Source organism: Musca autumnalis, unplaced genomic scaffold (assembly GCF_047663935.1).
Source record: "Musca autumnalis isolate F117 unplaced genomic scaffold, ASM4766393v1 scaffold_4, whole genome shotgun sequence".
NCBI classification, from domain to species: Eukaryota; Metazoa; Arthropoda; class Insecta; order Diptera; family Muscidae; genus Musca; species Musca autumnalis.
The window spans coordinates 134,980,356-135,004,537 of record NW_027411977.1 but is presented as its reverse complement, the minus strand read 5'-3'; the positions used below and the strand labels follow the sequence as shown (position 1 = coordinate 135,004,537).

Here is a 24,182-nt window from a genome sequence, read left to right as displayed (position 1 = left end):
ACGCTGGGAAAAAGTTCGTTCATGACTTCCAATTTATTCTAATTTAGGTTAAAAGGTCCTAATTTGTGACTTTTAGGAAAAAATCTTGGATAACTCTACACAACTTTAAAGATGCGTTCTTAATAATATAAGTGAATCTTATAATGTATCCATAACATATGCGCCGATAAGTATTTCTTAAAAGCCAAATAAATAGGCTTGCATTCGTTATCAATAATAACATTAAGTTGAGTCAAACAAATACCCCACTGTGGCACTTGTTTGTCACACACAGTAGTAAATTCATTCAATTAGTTACCGCACAATAGTTGCTGCCTCGCATTGTATCGGATGGCATCTTTGCAGTGAAACTGAAAGCTACTCAAATTTACAACATTTACACACAGAATGGTCTGAGCTATGAGCAGAAAGAACAATACTCTCAGCTTGAGCGATTTATGCGACAATTTATGCTGTTAATTTTATATCACTCTTTTTTCAATTTTCTCCAATGGAATCTGGGAAATTAACATTTATTAGTACATTGTCATTCATACATAACGGATCGCGACGCATCGACAATCATCTTTAAAAACGTAAACGAATTGAATTCATATCCGAATATTTTAAATAAAGGTCGGCAAATCGGTATATTTATAGTGATTTCCAATCACTTATTTCGTATCGGCATTTCATTTAGAATTCCGGTAACATGTTAATGGCGTATTCCCGAATGATCGGTGTATCATTGGCGTTTATATGGTGCATTGTGTGTGTTCATGCCAATGAAGATTCCTACGAAACTTATGTACCACCTAGACCCGGTGTACATGGCGGAAGTGATACAACGGAAATACGACAACACCATCCTCCCTCAATGCTGTGCATGAACATTAAACCTCAACATTCGGTGGATATTAAACAAGTGCGTACAAATACATATACCTGTAAATGTTTTTGGTGTGTGTGTGAACAATTCTAATTGTAACTCAGTGCAACTTTTGACTTGACTATTTGACTTCTAACCGAACCATTTTAGTGAAAGTATTCAAGCTCAATTTAAAATACATCGACAAATTAACCTTTCAAATAGTTCAGTGGCATCGAAAACACTTGTAATGATAACAAGATACGTTAACATAACAAAAAATACATAAAAGAAGTCAAAAACAATCAGTCGATTTTGCCGGCAGCTATATTTAATTTTGCGACTATAAAATGAAAATACAAACGACAACAAAATGAAAATTAGCCATAAACTAAAATAGAAGTTGTCTTGGCCGATAAGCAAGAACGCCGTGCTGCTAATGAACAATCCCGTTTACTGGAATAAAACCATCCTTCCTTGATTAATTAAAAAAAAAATTGAAACAGGAACAAGTAAGAACGGCGTTAAATTTGGCCGGGCAGAACTTGTTATGCCCTCCACCACGACTTGTATTGAAGTGAAATGATATAATTAGATTCCTTTTGTTTATGAAGAAGACTAACTAACAAATGTCAGCAATTTCGGTAAAATAATGTGGCTAACCTTCAAAATACAGAAATTGATCTATACCGACAAATTTCTGGCGGAAAGTTTTTAGACTCAAAGAAGACTACCAATAATGTGGCTAAAACCTTCAAAATTCCGAAAATCAAGAGGTAAGCTTCTATGGGAGATGTAGGAAGACGTGGACCTATACTGATAATTCACTTCTGGAATATTTTTTTAATCCTCTGGAAGACTATATAAATATTTTTAGTCATTTCGGTGGAATATTTAAGCCACTACCTTCAAAATACCGAAAATCGGGAGGTACCCTTCTATGGGGGCTATATGAAGGCGTGGACCCTTAACTACAAATTTCAGGTGGAAAGTTTTATACCATCAACGAAGATTAAATACCAGCGATTTCGGTGGGTTGTTGTGGCCACAACCTTCAAAATACCGAAAATCGGGAGGTACCGTTTTATGGGGGCTATATCGAAACGTGGACAGAATTTCAGTCGGAAAAGTTTTTACCTCCAACGTAGACTAAATACCAAATTTCAGCCATTTTGTCAGGAGGGGCTATGGGGGCTATATGAAGGCGTAAACCTGTACCGACAATTTTCTGGGGAAAGTTTTATACCACCAACGATGACTAAATACCGAATTTCAGCCACTTCGGTGGAATATTGAGGCCACATCTTCAAAATACCGAAAATCGGGAGGTACCGTTCTATGGGGGATATATCAAAACGTGGATCTATACGCACAAATTGCAAGTGGAAAGTTTTATACCCGTAACGAAGTCCAAATACCAAATATCAGCCAATTCCGTGGAATATTGAGGCCACATTTTCAATATACCGAAAATCGGGAGGTACCGTCCTATGGGGGCTATATCAAAACTTGGATCTATACCCACAACAGGACACAACCTTCAAAATACCGAAAATCGGGAGGTATGGGGGCTATATGAAGGCACGAACCTGTACCGACAAATTTGTGGGGGAAAGTTTTATACCACCAACCATGACCAAATATCGAATTTCAGCCATTTCGGTGAAATATTGAAGCCACTTCCTTCAAAATAGCGAAAATTGGGAGGTACCGTTCTATGGGGGCTATATGAAGACTTGGACCTATACCGTCAAATTTAGGGAGCAAATTTTAGAACACCCAACGAAGGCTATGTACCAAATTTCAGCCATTTCGGTGGACTTTTGTGGCCACAATCTTCGAATTACCAAAAATCGTGAGGTGCCGTTCTGTTGGGGCTATATGAAGGCGTGGACCTATACCGAAAAATTTCTGGGGAAAGTTGTGTACCCGCAACGAAGACCAAACACCAAATTTCAGCCATTTCGGTGTGATAATGAGACTAAAACCTTCAAAATACTGAAAATCGGAAGGTACCGTTCTATGGGGGCTATTTCACAACGTGGACCGATATAGCCCATTTGCAATACCAAACATCCTAGAAGTAATAGAAACTTCTATACCAAATTACGAAGCTCTATCTTAAAAATTGCGAGCTGTGTCTAAATTTCAACAGACGGACGGACAGACGGACATGGTTATATCGAATTTTACTCTGATCAGGAATACATATACTTTATAGGGTTTCCGATGAATATATCGATGTGTTACAAACGGAATGACGGATTAAATTATACCCTCCATATTATGGTGGAGGGTATAAAAATTGGTCGGCTTTGCCCTCAATCGACGCCTGTACAAAAAAAAAACAAGTCAAAAAGCTTTAAGTTCGGCTGGGACGAACTTTTTATACCCTCCACCATAAAATACTCTGAGCTAATATGGAATTATTACTTTTCTTTCTGTTGCGAAAGTACCTATGCACATAATTGGAGAAGCCACTTGAGCACTAGAAACCCTAAATGCCAAATTATAGCCAATTCGGCCAGAAAATGTAGCTAAAAACTTCAAAATACTCCGGTATTCAGACGCTACCGTCATATGGGGGCTACAAGAAAACGTGGACCTATGCCCATAATTTCTGCTGGAGAAGTTTCTTGGTCATTGGAAGCCCTAAATGTCAAATTACAGCCAATTCGGTCTGAAAATGTAGCTAAAAGCGTCAAAATAGCTGAAATCGGGGGTTGCCGCTATATGGGCTGTACCAAAGCGTGGACCTATGACCATAACTTTTGGTGGAGAAGTTTCTTGCTCTCTGGGAACCCTTAATGTCAAATAATAGCTAATTCGGCCTGAAAATGTGGCTAAAAACGTCAAAATATCTGAAATCGGGCGGTACCGTTATATGGGGGCTATACCAAATCGTGGACCGATAAAGCCCATCTTCGAACTTGATCTTAGTTCAAAAACACATGTGTACAAAATTTCAGCCGTGTGTCTCAACTCATTCCGAAGATAGCGTGATTACAACGGACAGACGGACGGACAGGGCTAAATCGACTTAGAATTTTGCGCTGATCAAGAATATATATTTTATAGGGTCGCTAACGATTATTTCGATGAGTTACAAACGGAATGACAAACTTAGTATACTCTCCACATTAGGGTGGAGGGTATACAAAAATAACCAATGTTCTATTCAAAAATAACTAGAATAACAGGTCCGTAATAATATTTAGACGTTTGGATGCGCAGTGTGGTACGGGGACGGTATCGAAAGCCTTTGATAGGTCAAGAATCACCATGACTGTTCGTTCGGACGGCCTGTTCTGGTTCAGTCCTCGACTGATATGGATATGTGGATATGGAGTGTAATGCTGTGTTGGTAATGTACATTTTCCGGAATCTATGATGTTGGGCAACTGGGAAACTGCTTCTTATGACTCTTCGCTGGAATATTCGCTGGGAAATCGACAGAAGGGAAGTCGACCTGTACGTTCTCCTCTGCTGACATTCTTGCCTGGCTTCAGTAACCTTCCAAGCTAATGGTGGAATTGGGACCCTTGTCAATTACCAAATGGTACCTCCTCGGCTTAGAAGGCTCCTATACGGCGTAGCATGCTCCTCTTAGGCTGCTCTATAAATTGCCGGTTGAAATAGCACGAGCACGTCTTCGGATAAACCACAGCAAACACAGCTAAAAGTAACAGCAGTTTTTCTGATGAAGTTCAAATGCTAGTCCTGTCGCCTCTGCTGGGAAAATTTGGACTAATTATATCAGGTATGTAGCGTTTAGCTGCAGCTGTGATGATGTCCCGGAAAATTCTCCCATATCCCAGAGGATCTGAGGAAATGGGCAAATGGGCATCTCCGAACCCTTGCCAATCAGTTTTTCCATGGTTCAGAAAAGGATGGCGCCCAATGGCTCAGAAATCGATTTTCCTGGCCAAAACCTCAATTTTTTCTCGTCACCGATTTCTATATGGGATTCGATAGTAATGATATTGTAACTATGTAAACCAAAAAGTTAGGTCGAAATATTGGAAGATGTGGGCGTGACGTGCTCCTAAAGACGAAAATGTTCCCTATTTTGGAAAATACGTAATTTTTGCAAATGTCTGAAGAATAAAATTGCTATTTCTCGGAAACGATGTATAACAGATATTCTGTTCGTTGTTTTTTTTAAGGTAGGTAGGATTGTTGCATTTAAGAGATGCTTTAATAAATTACCATAGTGTTTACACCAAGTGAGCTATTTTATTTTTCCTTAGCTACTAAATTTTAGTGAAATTCCAAATTTAGTGGACTAGAACTTTTAGGGAACAACATGGAACAACGTTTCGTGTTTTCGATACCGTTTCCTAAATTAATTATAGCTTTTTACAGAAATGGGCAGTTTTTTAATGTATGAGTTTTTATATGAGTTTTATGAAAACCCTAGGAGTATTTTTTAATTTTTGAAAAAATTGTAAAGCTTTGCATTTTTATCGTTTTTAAATGGTGTATATTGGAACATATTAAAACACTCATATTTTGATGAAAAATATGAAAAACTCAAACCGACTTTGATCGCTTTTAATGTATCGGAAAGCTGAAAGTGTTATCTGTCGAATTATGAAAATATCTCTATAAGTTCAAAAGTTACAGAGTTTTGACCAGGAAAACACGATTCTGAACCACTATGCGGCAGTCAGTGGTTACGAAGTCGGGTGGTCTGTTAGCAGAGACGATTATTGGATGATGGTCTGAGCCAAGGGAAATGACGGGTTGCAAGGATTCGTCATTTATCAGATTGCGTGCCACAACGGTGATGTCTGGCGAGCTGACGCAATCTTCTATTATTTTCGCAAAAGAGTTATCTTTCGCCTTGCAAAATATCGGCCAGCGCTGTAACCTTTCAGTAATTGGAGTCACAAGGAGGGGGGTATATACAGATTATGCAACTCTACCTCGGCAATTCCACACCTTACTTCTATATCCATACATTCTATGTATGGGTCACAAGAATCTGTACTGGATAGACTGGTGTGTAAGGATGGCAAGTCCCCCTACTCCGCTTCTTGTACGATCCTTTCACAAGACGTTATAACCGCCGCAAGCTACAGGTGACGGTGAGTTTTGTTTCGCTGACTTTGTTGCGGAGACTCTGGCAATTTAATTGCTGGAACGATACGTTTCCGGGGCGCTTAACAACATCAGTAGTGTGATTCTCTAACACATTTTTTGAGTTACCGACAAAAATCGGTAAAATTAAAACGCAAAATAATGAATGAAAATTTCAAATAAAAGTTGACAACACTCTTGCTATCGGTAGAACTTTTCGACTGCTTTTTATTCGTCGCTAACTTATAGAAAAACATCGCTAATTACCGAAATTATAAGCATTTTAATTTTACCGACAATTGTCGGTAACTCAAAAAATGAGTTAGAGAATCGCACTACAGGTGGTGTTAGATGCTGCGTTTGATGATGTTGAGGATACCGGTAGGATGTTTCGCATTCTGACGACCACGAAACTAAAGACACACTGGGATATGTTCTGGCGCAGCAAGCAGTAACATTACTCCTGTAGTGCGATTATCTAACACATTTTTCGAGTTACCGACAAAAATCGGTAAAATTAAAATGCTTATAATTTCGGTAATTAACGATATTATTCGTAAGTTATCGACGAATAAAAAGTATTCGTAAAGTTCGACCGATAACAAGAGTGTTGTCAACTATTATTAGAACTTTTCAATAATAATTTTGCGTTTTAATTTTAACGGTTTTTGTCGTTAACTCAAAAATGAGTTACAGAATTCCACTACTGGAGTCGGCTAAGACCGAAACAGCCTCAAAAGTTCACGCATTTTCTACATCCATAACATCGGATGGATGTTGACATGTGGAGGATGCGGATTTGACAAACGCCGGTGCAGACATGCCTCATACAAATTACTGTGGAAATCCCTCTGGTGGCACGGGTTGACGTTAACCGATCGCCATAAAATTTCCTGTTGCACGTATGAATGACTTTTAGCCTATTATTGTCTATAATAACTTTTATTCCATTTAAATACTGAAAAATGACCCGCACAAACAAATTTTAAATTGATATGATATATGAAATAAAACAAGTAAAAAAGTATCAGTCGGCTTTGCCGACAAAGATGTACCCTCAACCTGTGTAAATTGAAACACTTTTTCCCAAAAAAAAAAAAATTATGTATTTAGGTGGTTTTCAGAATTTCGAGTGTATGAACCGACAAAAATGTTGATAAGGATTAAAGTTCAAAAGTTTTGCGGAGGAGGTCCTTTAAGGAATGGATCGACATAGATCATTATGGAAGTGGATCTCCAGCCACTACATATGGTGCCATAGGGGTTTTTTACAACTTTCGGGCGGTTTTCTCACGATTTATCGACTTGCCGCTGAAAAAACTTTAACCGTCGTAATGGAGGCAGCGAATTCATGTTGCTCCAACAATAATCAAAGTGATTTGTGAGTAGGTCTTAAAGTGAACTTATCCGAAATTTTGTGTGGGAGGCACACGAGAGAGTGGATAAATATAGTCCATATTCGAACCTGATCTATATCTGGTAGATATATTAAGATGCGTAAAGTGCGCACAATTTTTTCGAACAGTTTTGAACTTTTGTGGGGGAGGTACCTGAAGGTGTGGACCAATATGACTTATCTTTGAACTTAAACTAACTTTGGACAAAATATTACGAAGGAATCTTGCGCTCCAATCACTACGCACAGTGTCATATGGGTTTTTTGCAACTTTCGGGCTTTTTTCTCAGGAAGTATGGACTTGCCCCTGATAAAACTTACACCGTCATATGGGGAGCAGTAAATACAAGTTGTTACCACAAAAATCAAAGGAATTCGAGAGCGGGTACTAAGCTGAACTTTTCCGAAATTTTGTGTGGGAGGTACCCGTAGGAGTGGACCGATTGAGTCCATATTGGAACGTCATCTAAGTCTGATAGAAATTTCACGTTGTGCAAAGTATGGACCAAATCGGTTACTCCCTTCAAGAGTTATCGTGTGCACAAATTTTCCGAACATTTTCGAGCTTTTGTGGGGAGGTACAGCAAGAATTGTACCGATATAACCCATCTTCGAACTGTATCTAAGTTTGGGCAAAATATTACGGTGCAAAATTTGGTTGGAATCGGTTGATCCGTTTGAGAGTTATCGTGCGCTCCAGCCAGCCAGACAGACGGACGGACATGGCTAAATCAACACCAAATTGTCTGAAACGGATTTCGTTCAAACATACTTGGGGTCTAAAAACGTTATTTCGATGAGGCACATTTTTGGTCGTATCAAAGTGCATATACCATTTCTAGCCAAAAGGCTGAGGGTATAAGTAATGCTGTTTTGTACAAGTACTTATTAGGGTGTAGGGCAAAATCAGTAAAACTGTACAGGGGTCTAAGAAAATATCCCATATTAAATTTGAAATAAATCTGAACCGTTTTTAGTCAATATCGATATAACTGCTCAGGTACCTAAGAATATATTGCATATTAAGTTTAAAGGCTATTCAATTTAAATCGACCGAGTTAAAGCAAATTCGGGGAAATATATATTGGGCGCTATATCCAAATCTGAGTCTATATGAACCAAAGTTGGTTTTTTTCATTCCTATTCCCTCATATAATATAATAATTGTTCCACAAACATCCCAGATGGGACAAGGGAGACTTTCCTCATAAGTACTTGTACAAAAAATTCATCAAACTAGGTCAACTTTTTCTATTCCACAAGGAAGCGACAATTTTTACTACGAAAACAATTTTTCCTTATTTGGTCTGTTCCAAAACTGCAAGAATCTACTAATTTTTACTAATTTTTCGGTATGCTTTTCAAAATAGTCAGGCTTAATCCCATAGTCGTTGTATTAATATGTTATTAAAACAAATTTAATTTATTAGTGGGAAAAATTGGTGATATTTACCAAGGGGTAAGGCAGGGAAGACTATAGTTTCAGATCTCGCCACAGATCTTCATCAGTTCCCTTGTTTCTTGTTTTTCAACAAGAATGCTTTTATACCCAAGTGTCAATTGCTCGCTCAAATAGATAAGTGTCCAATGAAACACTCTGATCGAAAATTTCTTTGGCACTACCTAAACTCAAGCAACTTCACTTGCAAATAAAACCAAAACTTTCCCAATGCTATGCGTCATCCCAAATAAAAAACGCCAACCCTCCTAATTGTGAGACCGAGAAAGTGTTGGTTTATTTCTGTATTAAGCAATACCAACAAATTAGTTATGTGTTTTTTTTTTCGTTGAGACTCAACGAACGCATAGTAGTGGGAAAGATTTTGTTTTGTTTGCAAGTGAAGTTGCTCGAGTTTAGGTAGTGCCAAAGAAATTCTCGATCAGAGTGTTTCTTTGGACACTTACACTGTGTGTAATTTTTTGAGTCATGATTTATTAACCATATTCTGACACCGCAGCGTGATAGAAGACCAAAAATAAGAAGATACGTGTCCGGGCGTTTTCCCCTATCACTTCAACTTTCGCGGTTAAGGTCCCCCAAAGACATGAGGTCTTGATGTCAAAAGGGATCATTTTGTCAGCACATATCTTCTAAACCGCCAAGAATTTGGGTTTACTCGTAGAAGAAAAGTTGTAGCTCTCGTCTTAGAGAATAATAATTGTGAACCCAACTTGCATTTGAAAGAGGAAATAAGTTAGAGGATAGCGAAGCCGCACCACAGTCGATGTGTCTGAGGAGCCTTCCTAAACCAAAGGCGAAACATGCATGTCACACAGTGGTGATTGTGTGGGTTCGTATCGTCGGCTTTCCTTTTTCAAAAAGCATCTTGGTCAGTAAGCTCGTCTCTAACGAGAAATTAATTAAAAATTAAAAATTAGGCAAAATTTTCAAATAAAAAAAATAATTTAATTTTTTTTGTGACTATATCCTTATTTTTTGGCGGTTCGGAATCTGTGGACCGTAATTGGAGAAAAAAGTATAAAAATCAATTATTTTCAAAAGTTGTTGGCTATTTTCACATTTAAGAACCGGTCATAGACATTTCGTATGTTCCAGAAAGATGTTTGCTGATATCTTCGCTACATTATTGTGGTCCATTGTTTTCTTGAATTTTGAACGGTTTAATATGTATGGAGCAGGGACAGAGAAAAGAGGATAAAAATAGCATTTGATTTGCTATTTTGACCATTAAGAACAATTTCTACAGAGTTCGTATATTCTAGAAAGTTGTTTACTAAGATCTAAGGTACATTTTTCTGGTTGGTTGTTTGATTTTGACGATGGTCGTTTGATTTTGATGTTGTTTGTTTTTGATGGTGGTCGGATAATATTCAAGTGTCAAAAAACTTATTTGGAGAAAAAGTCAACGTCTTATTACAAAGCGAATATCTCAGCTTCTATAAGGGGTGTACCAAAACCAAAACCTGACAATTAAACAAGAAAATATCACCTTTCTAGCGATGTAAAATAGGTTATCGTAGGTGGTCAAACAACGAAGATATTACAATAGTCGCAAATGGAACCCAACTTTTCATTTTTGAAATTTAACTTATAATGGCAAATATCACATCTTTGGTTGGAGACTTACCAAAAGCAAAACCTGACTATAAAATTAGAAAATCCCATCCTTACAATGATGCAAAGCTGGTTGGTGTAGGTGGCCAAATAACGGAGATATCGCAATAGTCGGTAATACATCCCATTTTTCCATCACGCTACTGGTCGCAATTTTTATGGGATCGTCACGAAATTTTGGTGGTTTATCGGAGTCCCGAAGGGGAAGAAGACTACTGATTTTGGTGATGGCCGGATACTACTCAGTTGTCGGAATGGGCAAAAAACTTATTTGGAGAAAAAGTCAACGTTTTATTCCAAAGCAAATATCTCAGCGTCTATAAGGGGTATACCAAAAGCAAAACCTGACAATACATACATACATATGTTCCCACAACATCCCCGAAGGGACAGGGGAGACTTCTCTCATACCAATGAGTGCACGCCGATTCATATTGGCTCAATGATATGGGACCTACTGTTTATTGCCGAGTCCGAACGGCGGTCCTAAGACACCACTTGTAGAGAAGTTTTTCATGGCTGTAATACTCAGGAAATGTCGCCAGCATTACTGAGGGGGAATTTTGCCACCGTTGTAAATTTGATGTTGCTTGGCCTTGGATTCGAACCGCAGACCTTCTGAGTGCAAGGCGGACGTGCTAAACATTGCACCACGGTGGCCCCCCTGACAATGAAAGTAGAAAATATCACCTTTCTAACGATGAAGTGTAGGTCGTCGTGGGTGGTCAAACAGCGAATATATAGCAATAGTCGCTAATAAAACCCAACTATTCATTTTTGAGATTTGAATTATAATGGCGAATATCACAGCTTTGGTTGGGGACTTACCAAAAGCAAAACCTGACCATAAAAGAAGAAAATCCCATCTTTACAATGATGGAAAGTAGGTTGGTGTAGGTGGCCAAATAACGGAGATATCACAATAGTCGGTAATACATCCCATTTTTCCATTTTTATACCCTCAGCATTTATGCTAACGAGGGTATATACACTTTCATACGGGCAAAATGTGTCTCATCGAAATAATGGTTTTAGAACCCAAGTATGTTTGGACGAAATGTGTTTCAGACAATTTGGAGTCGATTTAGCAATGTCCGTCCGTCTGCCTGGCCGTTGCGCACGATAACTCTCGAACGGATGAACCGAGCTGGTCCAAAATTTGGCTTTCGCAATATTTTGTCCAAACTTAGTTTATGTTCGAAGATGGGTTATATCGGACCACTAATTCCGGTACCTCCCCACAAATGTTCACTTTAAGACCTGCTCTTGACTAACTTTGATTTCTGTTGAAGCAACTTGCAATCGCTGTCTCAATTACAACGGTAAAACATCGTGCACATCGTGAAATTTCTACCAAACTTAGATGAGGTTCCAATATGGACTCAATCGGTCCACGCCTTCGGGTACCTCCCACACAAAATTTCGGAAAAGTTCAGTTTAGGAAATGCTCTCGAATCGTTTTGATTTTTGTTGTAGCATCTTGTATTCATGGCCCCCCACACGGCGGTACAAGTTTCATCAGGGGCAAAACCCTACTTCCTGAAAAAATAGCCTGAAAGTTTAAAAAACCCCTATGACACCGTGTGTAGTGGTTGGAGCGCAAAATAACTCTCGAACGGATCTGCCGATTCGATCCAAAATTTGGCATTCATAATATTTTGTCCAAACTTAGTTTAAGTTTGAAGATAAGCCATATCGGTTCACTCCTTCAGGTACCTCCCCCACAAAAGTTCAAAAATATTCGGAAAAATTGTGCGCACGATAACTCTTGAAGGGACGGACCGATTTGGTCCATACTTTACGCATCCTAATATATCTACCAGATATAGATCAGGTTTGAATATGGACTATATTTTCCCATTCCTTCGGGTACCTCCCACACAAAGGTTCGGATAAGTTCACTTTAAGACCTGCTCTTGACTAACTTTGATTTCTGTTGAAGCAACTTGCAATCGCTGTCTCAATTACAACGGTAAAAGTTTTTTCAGTAGCAAGTCCATACTTCTTGGGAAAACAGTCCGAAGGTTGTAAAAACCCCTATCGGACCATATGTAGTAGTTGGAGAGCACAATAACTCTCGAACTGATAGACCGATTTGGTCCAAAATTTGGCCTTAGTCATATTTTGTCCAAACTTAGTTTAACTTCTAAAATGGCCCATATCGGTCCTCTCCTTAGGATACCTCCCCCACAAAAGTTCAACATTTGTGATGGCCTATTTTGGTGATGGTCGAATAATATTCAGGGGTTTGAATGGACAAAGAACTTATGTGGAGAGCATTCAACGTTTTATTCATATGCGAATACATCCGCTTCTAGTAGGCGTATTCCAAAAGGAAAGCCCACCAATGGATGAGGAAAATATCACCTTTATTATTATGCAAAATAGGTTGGCCCACTTTCCCATTTTTTATTTGAATTGTACTGAAGAGTTTCTCAGCTTTGGTTGAATGCGTTTCAAAAATGAAGACTTTCTGAGCTTTAAAATGTTCCCAATTGAGTTACCAAAATTGGTGAAATGCTTGTGATGTTGAAAAAGACGCTGGGATATCCCAATTTCCAATTTATGGAATTTTATTTCCATGTCAGATATTTCTGCTTCTGCTGGACATATTCCTAGGAGATAGCTTGATAATGAAACTAAACCATCTGAGCTTTAAATTAATACAAAATGTGGCATTTATGGTAAAATATCAGGGTTATTGCAAAAGGCGCTAAGCTATCACAATTTTAATATTTTGAAGTTTTTTACTTTAATGACAAATACCTTGTTTCTATTTGGTGTATTAGAGACATGTAAAATGCTAATCAAGAAGACCAGCAAAGCTTTTAATCAGTACATCTACGACAGTAGTCAAATATAAAATTTAGTATCTCCCTAAAATGAATGTTTACCAGTCAAAAGCTTATGCACAGGGGTAGTGGTGTAGGGTATCATATAGTCGGCCACGTCTCGACTTTATCCTTTGCTCACTTGTTATAAAATGTGAACGATTTTAGGCAAAATTCAATATTTTTTAGTCTTAATGTCTAGCTCATTTATTTTTCTGCAAGACAATTTTGGCCGAGCAGAAACTAGAAATCCGTTAAAGGTAAAATTATGAGTTAACCGAAGATCTATCATATCCCAAAAGTTGGCCGTTGTGTCATAGGTAGGAGAGCGGACGCATGCGATTTTGTTTTTTCAGGGCATTGGGAAAAATATTTTTGTTAGATATGTTTTGTGATATCTTCTTTACCTTTTGTAATATCAAAATCATATTTTGTACCGTTAGAAGACAACTGCCATAATGCCATAAATATACCACACTATAATCGGAAGTTAAAATCTATTATTATGCTAAACGTGTCTTATATTAGTAATATTATGTACCTAAATTCAAGGTACCTACTTTAATTAACGGCTAGAATATTTTCTTTTTGTGAATTTTAGAATCAGTTTTTATTATTCAATGGAAAATATGTTTCTTTTTTGTATAATGTTGGTATTAATGGTAGAAGTATGGTAAATTACAGTTCTAGAGTCCGTTGGTGAATGTCCCATATCGATGGCGAAGCTGCCCCATGAGTGGGGAGGTTTCCCCACTGTTTAGAGATTTTGTAAATTCTCAAAAATAATATTTTAAAAACAAAATCATAACCATTTATATATCAAAACTCATAGTCAAGATATGCTTATATTTTTACCAAAAATAATATTAAAAAAAAAACCTTTAATTTGTCGATATAAGAACATTTTGAACATAAATATTTTCGTTGATTCAGAATGTCAGAATATAGTATAGGGTAACTTCCTGACATTTAGGTAAAATTTAGAGTTTTGATGTATTCTATGACCTATAGTAAAATTTTATGGCGAACAAATTTTTAGAATATTTCGATTTAAAACGAACACATTTTATAAGAAATTTTAAAGATTTTTGGAAAAAGGGACCAAAAAGACCCCTTTTATGACTCACACGAGGGTTAATTTTTTTAAGAAAAATTTTCCTCGCATTCTTGTCAGTAAAGTTGCCAAAGACACTATATCCCACGATGCAATCCCACGGCAGCGGGTTCTTCCGTTCCGTTTTGACCCGGAACAACACAAAATCATCTATCCGGCCAGCGGCTGCCACCTCAGTGTACATATGTTTGTATTTGTTTCGTTTTTCTGTGTTGGGAGCAGCATATCCCGGAATGCCTGCTCCGAATTGTTTTGGTCCGTGCCAGGACCAATATATCTGTGCTCAGTTTGTCACATCCGCATCTTCACCCACATCCAACCTTCGGTGAGATGCAATAGATGTCAGGAGTGGGTGCATCTAAGGGGTTGCTCTGGACTTGTCCACGTGAGGGACTACGACAGGGACTATGTTGCTGCATGCTGCGTGAACACATTCCCCAGTGAGTCGTCGTCGGATTACGAAACTCCCTCGTCGTCTGACTACGAAACTAACCCGCAGTCCCCTCGACAACAACCGCACACGCAGCCTTTAACACCAGCCGTTGTTGTCCCAATCCCAGAGAATGTATCCTTTTTGCAATTTAATTGCAATGGACTCCGAGGTAAGATCGAGGAAATAGTAGATTTCATGAGTCGGAAGAACATCAAGGTCGCTGCGGTGCAAGAAACCAAGCTCAACAACAACTGTAGCTTACAACATTGTGATGGTTACAATGTGCTAAGGAAAGATCGCACCAGAAGTGGAGGTGGGGGATTAGCTTTCCTATTGCACCAGTCTGTCCAATACAAACCTATTTCGCTTGAGCCTGTCTCTAATGACCCGTACATGGAATGTGTGGGGGTAGCAGTCAGGTGTGGAACTGCCGAGATAGAGTTGCTGAACGTATACATCCCGCCAAGAAATAGATGTATCTCAGATTACGTGCCTAACATTAGCCCGCTTTTGGAAGGTCATAATCGTCTGGTCCTGGGGGACTTAAATGCGCATCATGAGATGTGGCATTTGGCCCTCGGAAACGACCAGAGAGGTACAGCGCTGGCTGAGCAGATTGACAGCTCTACGTTTTGCACGGTCAATGAGGACGCCCCTACCAGAATTAGAGGCAAGTGTCACAGCTGGCCAGACATAACCTCGTGTCACCCGCTCTGACAAATGACGTTACCTGGCAACCCGTCATTTCCCTTGGATCAGACCATCTCCCCATAATTGTCTGCATTGGCAGACCACCCGATTTCATTACCTCTGAACGCCGCACATTCCTCAATCATAAGAAAGCTGATTGGCCGGGTTTCAGAGAGTTCACCAATCACCGCTGCAGAGAACTACCCAATCCTTCTGATGTTCGGGTAGCGGAAAGGACGTTCGATACATCGTCACTGCTGCAGCCGCTCGCCATATCCCTGCTGGTCGATTACCCGAAGTAAGACCAAACTTCCCAGCATAGGCGACGGGATTTTCAAGTGAGCGTGATGAGCTTCGCCGAACCAACCCCAATGACCCCAGAGCCAGGGAGCATAAGCGGAACAAGTGGTTAAATCATCTGAAGAGTTGCAACATTGGATAGGTGAATTGTGGGCAACGGTTAAGTCACTCTCGAATCCTGGAAGAATGGAAGATAGGACCTCAGTCACGTTTGGCGACGTTACGTTGACTGACCCGAAGAGGTGCGCAAGTTATTTCAATCGACAGTTTGTCGAGCACCCTGAGAGTGACAGGGCGAAGAGAAGAGTATTACGTCGCATCAGATCTCTTCCTGCTGAGGAGGAACCACCTTGTCTGAGGACATTGAGCAGACAACCCTCCGGCCAAGCTTGAAACGTTGGATAGTCTATTATATGTGTGGGCGCCAGTCGTACGTGGAATTCAGGAATATGAAGTCCAAACCGAACTGCCCCAAAATTTTAGGGGTCACATTCGACACTACTTTCACGTCATGCGCGCACGCCACAGCTATCTGCGACAAACTGAAAAGTAGAAACAAGGTCCTCAAGTCCCTAGCCGGCAGCACTTGGGGTGCAGATAAAGAAACCTTGTTGACCACATACAACACGATAGGTCGGTCTGTGGTCCCGAGATTATGTGATACGAATTGGAAAAAGATTTAAACTTGCCAGAATGCCGCCCTGAGAACAGCAACAGGGTGCCTCCTCCTACATGAGGAGGCAAAGATTCTTCCAGTAAAGCAACACAATGAGATGCTTTCGTTGCAGTACCTGCTTGGATGTTACCGTGTGAGTAGGCCCTTGTGGGTAGGACCGACACATTCAGGCAGATCAGGAAGGATATCCATGCTCTAGAGGGAGAGAACCCCTAGAGGGAGAGGTCCGACGATACAGGAGAGAACCCCTAGATCAACAAGCGTATCAAGCAGGTTTAAATAGTATTCACAAGGATGCAGTTGTCAAGGCCTTAAGCAATTATAGTGTGAATAAAGTCCTCGAAATACATCCCCCATCTATTGCAGCTGAGGAGCGTCAGCTGCCACGACAAACTAGAGTAGTTTTGGCTCAACTACGCTCGGGATATTGCTGTCGCCTAAATTCTTATTGGGCGGAAATCGACCGACCGAGCCAAACCTACTCATCTAACTCCAGTGGATCTGTGGTTACATCCCATCGAAGCAGCCACTTTCCTGGAACTGGAGATAGACCCAGAGCCAGATTGAACAGAAGAACGAACACACAAACATAATAACAAACACTGTTACAACAACAAGACACTATATACCTAAAGTGCAAGAATTCCAAGTAATCTTTACGCAAATATTTCGAAAACTGTAGAAATGGTAAAAGCTTGCACCCCTATTTTAGATTCTTGTTTTTTTTTTGCAAAATTGTTACCGATATTTCCTTGGTAAGTAATGCAAATTGAGATTTAATTTTTTTTTTGTTTGGTGACTTATAGTGAAATTTACCTGAAAACATTTTTGTCTTTGACACCATTCTTTTAGAATAATGCTTTATATGACAATTTTGCCAAAACTCAGATGAAGTACGACCCTATACCTAAAATATGTTTTTAATTCCGCATATGTCTGGAGTTTAGGTAAGATGTAGAGTTTTGGTGTATTCTAGGACTTATAGTTAAAATTGGTTGCGAAAAAATTTGTAGAATATTTTGATCTGATACGATCACATTTTATAGGTGAAGGGACCAAAAGACCCCTTTGAAGACCGCCTGAGGGTTAAATAATATGAAAAATAAAACCAGCGACCCAAAAAAATAAGAACATAAGGTTAAGTCAAAAATCCATTTATTTTTATAGTTTTGGCCAGGTTTTTCGTAAAATTGGACACTGCGCAGCGCCGACCATAGGAATACAAACAAAACGGATGTACATATGACTGAAAAAAGCAACAACCAAATGATGTTTTTGTTTGTTTTTGTTCACGTATAGTGTACGTGAGGGAGAAAAACAAATGCAAAGACAACTCAGTGGGATCGCTGAGTATACTGTCTGATCGGCCCTGTTATAGACTGACGGGAGGTTATAGCAGTCTTTATGCCTGTATGCGTACTCGATAATTTGTAATAATAGCTGTGTCTTTTTACGTGATAATTAGTAATAATTATTACTAATGTTGCAGATTTTGACAGTTGTATAAAGGAAAAGTTGCTGAAAAAATTGTCTCAGCAACATTTAGTAAGTAAAAAGACACACCATTTATCATCAAAGTTGGCAAAGCAAGTTACTCGGTACAAAAGTTTTATCGACCGGTAAGTGAACACCATTTTCACTCTCGCCGTGGAATGCGTAACATCTCAAACGAAAGTTAAATGAAATATCAATTGTAACGGCGCTACATTTTTAGAAAACTACTTTTTCCTTTTATTTGATCCCTGTGGATCCAATTAGTTGACCAATATTTCAAGTTATTAATAAATTGTAACTGAACTCTAAACCCTGTAACTATTGAAATTGTCACTTCAATTTGATTTTTACAATTTTAACCCAAATAAATGTAAGTGAAAAAAACAATCATTGATGGTGTTGACTTCTATTGACTCTTTCAACAGTAGTCCCGCACCGACTGGTGTAGACAATCAGTCATCAAAATATTTACCCTGGGGGCCAAACGAACAGCAGGGTTTCCTCATTCCTTTTTCTAAAAGCAAAACAACATTCCACAGCAATTTGATTCAGTTCAGTTTGATGCTGGAGGGTTTCGCTCATAACGAGAACAAATTAAATAATTAAATAATTCAATTATTTCAACGGCAGTGCTGTCATTGTTGTTGCTCGTCGTTGTTGTTGCTTTTGTTGTCGATGATGGTAATGTTGATGTGATAATGTTTTAACTACATAATTTATAACATTGTTTACTTGTACACTGGACCGCATGAACCACTAACTGACCGACCAATATTTGTTGCTTTTTTCATGCCTTACAAATGTTGTTTTGTTTTTTTGTTTTTCTACTTGTCAACAGATAACCGGAGAATGGCATGGCAACGAAATCATAATGCATACCCAAGATATTCCTGGTGTGTATCGATATGACAGCTGTGTTACGTTTTATTTGAACGATGTCACAGATCAAGTAAGTAGTATTGTCAATACCAGGTATTCCATCTCCTACTCCTCCATCCCCAAACAATTATCCTGATATACATTGATTGTGTAGATTGATATAATGTAATGTCCTCAAATTATCATAAACATTACTTTATATTGTTCACAATTGTCTTCTTTCCCCGTAACTTCTTCTTGTGTCTTCTTGCCAATAGATGCGTGATTATTACCAGCCAAGTCGTAGAAGAACTGAAAGCATCCATTCATCAGCATCCTCATCATCATCATCATTGGAGGGACATCGTGATATGGGGGCATCAACAATGGCACATCATTATTCCAATACCAGATATTTGCGTTTGATATGGAGTGAGAAGGACGACAATATTGAATATAATTTCAATTACACAATGAACCATCCTGGATTGTGGACAAATGTTGGTGAACAACGTGGTTCGATGGTTGCCCTCAACAAATATAATCAATTTACTGGCACCGTACAAGTGGTTAAGGCCGTTAGTGATCATTTGGTATTGACGTTTTGTTCCAGTGACATACATCACAGCATTTATACGGTGGTCTTAAGTCGGGAGCCACAACGATTGAATCACAATGTGAGTATAAATCATTTAATTATCAGAAAAATACATAATTCAGTAAAAATTGTTTGTGTAGGTAATATTTTGCTTTCCAATAATAATATAAGTAGTTAAGTATGTCTTTAGTCACATATGTGTCCGATAAAAAATATGTCTATGGTTTTCCGAGAAAAAAAGAAAAATTCGACTATGGTAATTGTCCACAACATAAAACTTATTATTTATCCGATTCTGTAGCTGCTCTGTATGTCGCAAAAATAGTTCGATAGCACGACATTTGAAATTTGAAATAACCCCGCCGAAGTAAGCAGTTATCCTATGGAGACTTAAAGTCGACAAATAAGCTAAAAATACTTACATAGATGGCTTTTATTCTAAACAGAATGTTTTATTCCATAAGTCGAACTAAGAATTGATTTCCAAGTTTATCACTCTTCTACTCCACTTCTCCAATTTTGGGTGCCATGTTGTATGATATCATTTCAAATTGGGCTTTCCATTGGAGCTGTGGCTTTCCCTTGGGGTTTATGCCGTCAAATGGCTCGTGTTCATATGCCTTTCTAGCTATAGCATCTTTATGTAGCCTGGTGAGTACGATAAATCTAGAAGGCAGTAACCTTCTTAATATTTCTACGAGACATAGAACAAGATCGAATATGGACTATATGGGTCCACTCCTTCGAGTACCTCCCACACAAAATTGCGAAAAGTGGAGTTTAACAGCTGCTCTCGAATCGCGTAGATTCTTTTCGCAACCACTTGCATTCGTTGTCCCCATTACGACGGCACCAAAAGCTGTAAAATCCCCTATATGGCACCATGTGTAGAGGTTGTAACGCACGATAACTTTAGAACGGATGAACCTTCGTAATATTTTGTCCAAATTAGTTCAAGTTCAAAGATGGGCCATATCAGTCCACTTGCTCGGTTACATCCCTCACAAAAGTTCAAAAAATTTCCCAAAAATTAGGCTTACTATAACTCCCGAAGACACTAACATATTTGTTCTATAGTGCAAAGTATTGTAATATTTCTACCAGATATAGATCGAGTTCGAATATGGACAATATCTGTCCACTCCATCGGTTACTTCCCACACAAAATTTCGAAAAAGTGCAGTTTAAGACCTGTTATCGAATCGTTTTGATTATTTGAAGAAACTTGTATTCGCTGCTCCCATTACGCTTGTACAAGTTTTTTCTGGGGCAAGTCCATACATCCTGAGAAAAATACCCGAAAGCTATAAAACCATGAGCGCATGATGAATTTCAAACTGATCAACCGAATAAAATTTGGACTTCGTAATATTTTGTCCAAACTTAGTTTTACTTCGAAGATGGACCATATCGTTCCGCTCCCCCTAGGTTTTAACCCTTCAGAGAATACGCCCGGCAGCATTTTATATGCGATGGGTAGGCGATTTTGGCAACTGTAGTTGGCACAAACAGCCTTGTCTCCTTTCTTGTACACGGCACGTAGCAGACTGAAGTTCCAATCGTTGGGTATGTATCCTCAGGCCAAATCAACTGATGCATACTCCTTATCAGTAAGCCGTCACCGGTCTTGAACAGTTCGCCAGGCAGCCCATCAACTTCTGTTGCCTTATTGTTCTTTAGAAGTTAATTTGACAGCAATTAACCTCAGTTTGGCTACGTGATAAACACTCAATGCTGTGGTTTGGGATTGGTTCGGGGGTATTTTCATCGCCGCTCGATACCAAAAGCGTGATGAAATGCGCCTTCCAGATCTTCAGTACGCTATCTGTATCAGTTACCAGGTTCCTATCATAATCTTTGCAGTAGAATGTACCTGCATCATACCCTTTAGTCTAGTATTATACACTCTGGTAAATTTTTCGGACTTCATATTGACTTCTGAATAACTCGATTTTCTCACTCTCACATTTTTACTGCGTTTTCTTCTGAAATTACGCTTTTCTTATCTCCTCTTCTCCCGATAGTTTTGCGTGCCGCTTAATGTTGCTATTGACTGCGGAGTTGCCCAGTATGTCGTTCTCTTCTCTGTAGTAGCCTTACGACACTACTGATCGTACCACGGATTTTTAGGTGATGGGAGTGGGCTATTTTTTGCCAATGCGCTTGCACAGGGCAAGAAATGCTGTCTTCACGCATATGGGAAAGTTGGGCGGAGTAGGCTTGTGCTATCTGTTGCGGTTGCAGCTTCTCGACATTTAGCAAAGACGAGTGGGTACTATGGTTATGACTTTTTTACAAGCTCGTATTCCTGCATCATAATTTTTATGAGTTTTTGCCTAAGATTAGATATAATCTTAATTGTAAGGTGATTCGATAAAAAAGCTCACGCACAAAGGCAAAAGTCCATTCGTTCTTGCTACAGGAAATTTAGGAAAATATTTGTGAAAAAAGGTCAAAAAGTCATAATCCTAGTGGGTATCTTGGCTGCCACAAGGAAATGGTCCAAATCTATGTTCTCTCCTCAGTCGTTAAACACACTGGCAGAGTGTCTTCCGTCTAACACAACATTAGCGATCTGGTTTTTGGGTTTTCCACGTGGCCTTGTGTATGTCGAGGTGTTGGAATCTGGTGCTGTTTACTACCATGTTTTTTACCGCTGCAAAACCGATGGTAGCAGCCAAGCGCTCCAATCGGTCGGACATCTAACATACTGGAAGAGTGCCTTCCGGCTAACACAATATAATCGATATGGTTTCGGGTTTTTTCATCTGAGGACAATTAGCTGGCGGAAATATTGTGGTACTTACTACCAATTCAATTACCAGATGTTATCTCATGAAAGCTGAACTTGGCCCGGGCCACACTAGAGTAATTTCACTAAAATTTTGACATGAAATTATGCGTCTTTAGATTGAGTTCCATAGTAGAGTAAAATAATGAAATTGCTGTAGTGGGGAATTCGACCTAAGAACACTTCATTTCATGAAATTTTTTAGTGAAATTCACTCTAGTGTGGACCGGGACTTGACGACCGTGGGAACAAAGATATTTTCCTTCCCAATGTTAGCGTTAAAATCCCCTAGAACAATCTTAATGTGATGGGGAGGTCAGCCGTCATATATACTCTCTAGGCGCTCGTAGAATATTACTAATCGGAGTGCATCTGGATTAGGTTATGTGGTCTCCGGTCTTCGGTGCATGGCAGCTATAATGCAGTGCGTAATTTTTTGTGATATTTACGTCTGAATTTTGAAATCCAACAAAAGTTATACCGGTTGATTTGAAATATGTTTAGAGAATAAAGTGTACTTATCATAGATCACATGTTATTATTATTATTATTATTATTATTATTATTACTATTATTATTATTGAACTGATATCACAATTTCTTATGAGAAACAATGTCCCGTATGTATGTCACATATTTCTCATGTCTTTAAATTTTGACACTTTCAGTCTCCAGCATGTCTGGCAGTGTCACAATTTTATATTCTCGAACAATTAAACTTTGACTTTATTAAAAATAAACTCTTTAACATGGTTTCTCCGTTTTTATTCTCTTTTTTCTTCTTCTTCCTTACAGGTCATACGCAGCATTCGCAATTTACTATCTAGACGTGGCCTCTACACAGAATCCATTCGAGAAGTTTGTGTGAAAAATTCAGCATCAGCTCTAAATAAGTCATCATCATCAACAGCAGCATCATTGTTGGGCATGTCCATCGTCTTATTAGTTTTAATTTGCATCTCAAGATAATTGCAATGAAACCGGAAATGAACAAAATGAAGAAGAGTTGTTAGAAAGAAATTTGCCATATTATCTACCACCCTCTCCACCCCCAACCTTAAATGATTCTGTATAATAAGATATAATGCCCAGATGTCCAAACGTGCCAAAACCAAAGAGAACAGTAAAATAAAAGAATCCAAAATAAATGAAATCGGTTGAAGACTTTTCCCCCTTAATTGGTCTCAATTATTTTGTTGACGAAATAATTAGGCAGGTTATTATAGCAAAAACAAATATGCTTTCTTATCTATCTTTGGCAACGTTAAGACTTGCTTGCGTAAGTGCTGAGCTTTTAATGATCCATGTCCAAAACATGTGGGAGGTAATAATTAAATGAAAATGTTTAATTTCCTGGTACTTTTATTGAATTTAATGACTTCTAAGTCAAGAAAGTGATTTCATAACATGGTGTTTACAAATGACAGTGAGCAGACAACAGTACAGATTCAAATCTGTATCATTAATACATTTAGACTTTTGACAAATTTCTGAACACTGTTTTGAATTTTCAATTATGAGCAAAATAATGGAAACCTATTTTAAACAATCTATATATATAAAATTGAAATTTGTTTGTACGTTTGTTTGTTTGTTTGTTTGTGCCTTATAGACTCGAAAACCGCTGAACAGATCTTACTGAAATTTGTAGGGTGCATTGCTACATGGCCTGGAATGAAAATAGGCTATATCATTTTTTGAAATTTCGCGTTGATTTGGAGATATGGCATCAAAACCGGAGGTACCTCCAAAAAATTTAGATTTTGTATGCAAATATGTTTAGAACTGTTACAGATACAATCTGCAAATTTTGTATGCCGGACGGAATTTGATGTAGAAATAAATTTACCAAATTATATTCAAATCGGTTCAGATTTGGATATAGCTCCCACATACATATATTTTCGGCCGATTTCCTTATTTTATGCACCAAACACGCTATATATGTCCAATTTCGCTGAAATTTTGAATTTCTCACGGAATTTGTTCTAGAAAT

General features: G+C 38.6%; 1 protein-coding gene across 1 annotated transcript; it reads left to right on the top strand.

Moving 5' to 3' along the window:
* Positions 1-303: 303 nt before the first annotated feature.
* On the top strand, positions 304-23,364 carry LOC141404280 (uncharacterized). The gene is made up of 4 exons (XM_073987715.1): positions 304-904; positions 18,778-18,888; positions 19,076-19,474; positions 22,982-23,364. The coding sequence occupies exons 1-4, from the start codon at positions 692-694 to the stop codon at positions 23,153-23,155; spliced, it is 897 nt and encodes a 298-aa protein (XP_073843816.1). The 5' UTR covers positions 304-691; the 3' UTR covers positions 23,156-23,364.
* The last annotated feature ends 818 nt before the right edge of the window (positions 23,365-24,182 follow it).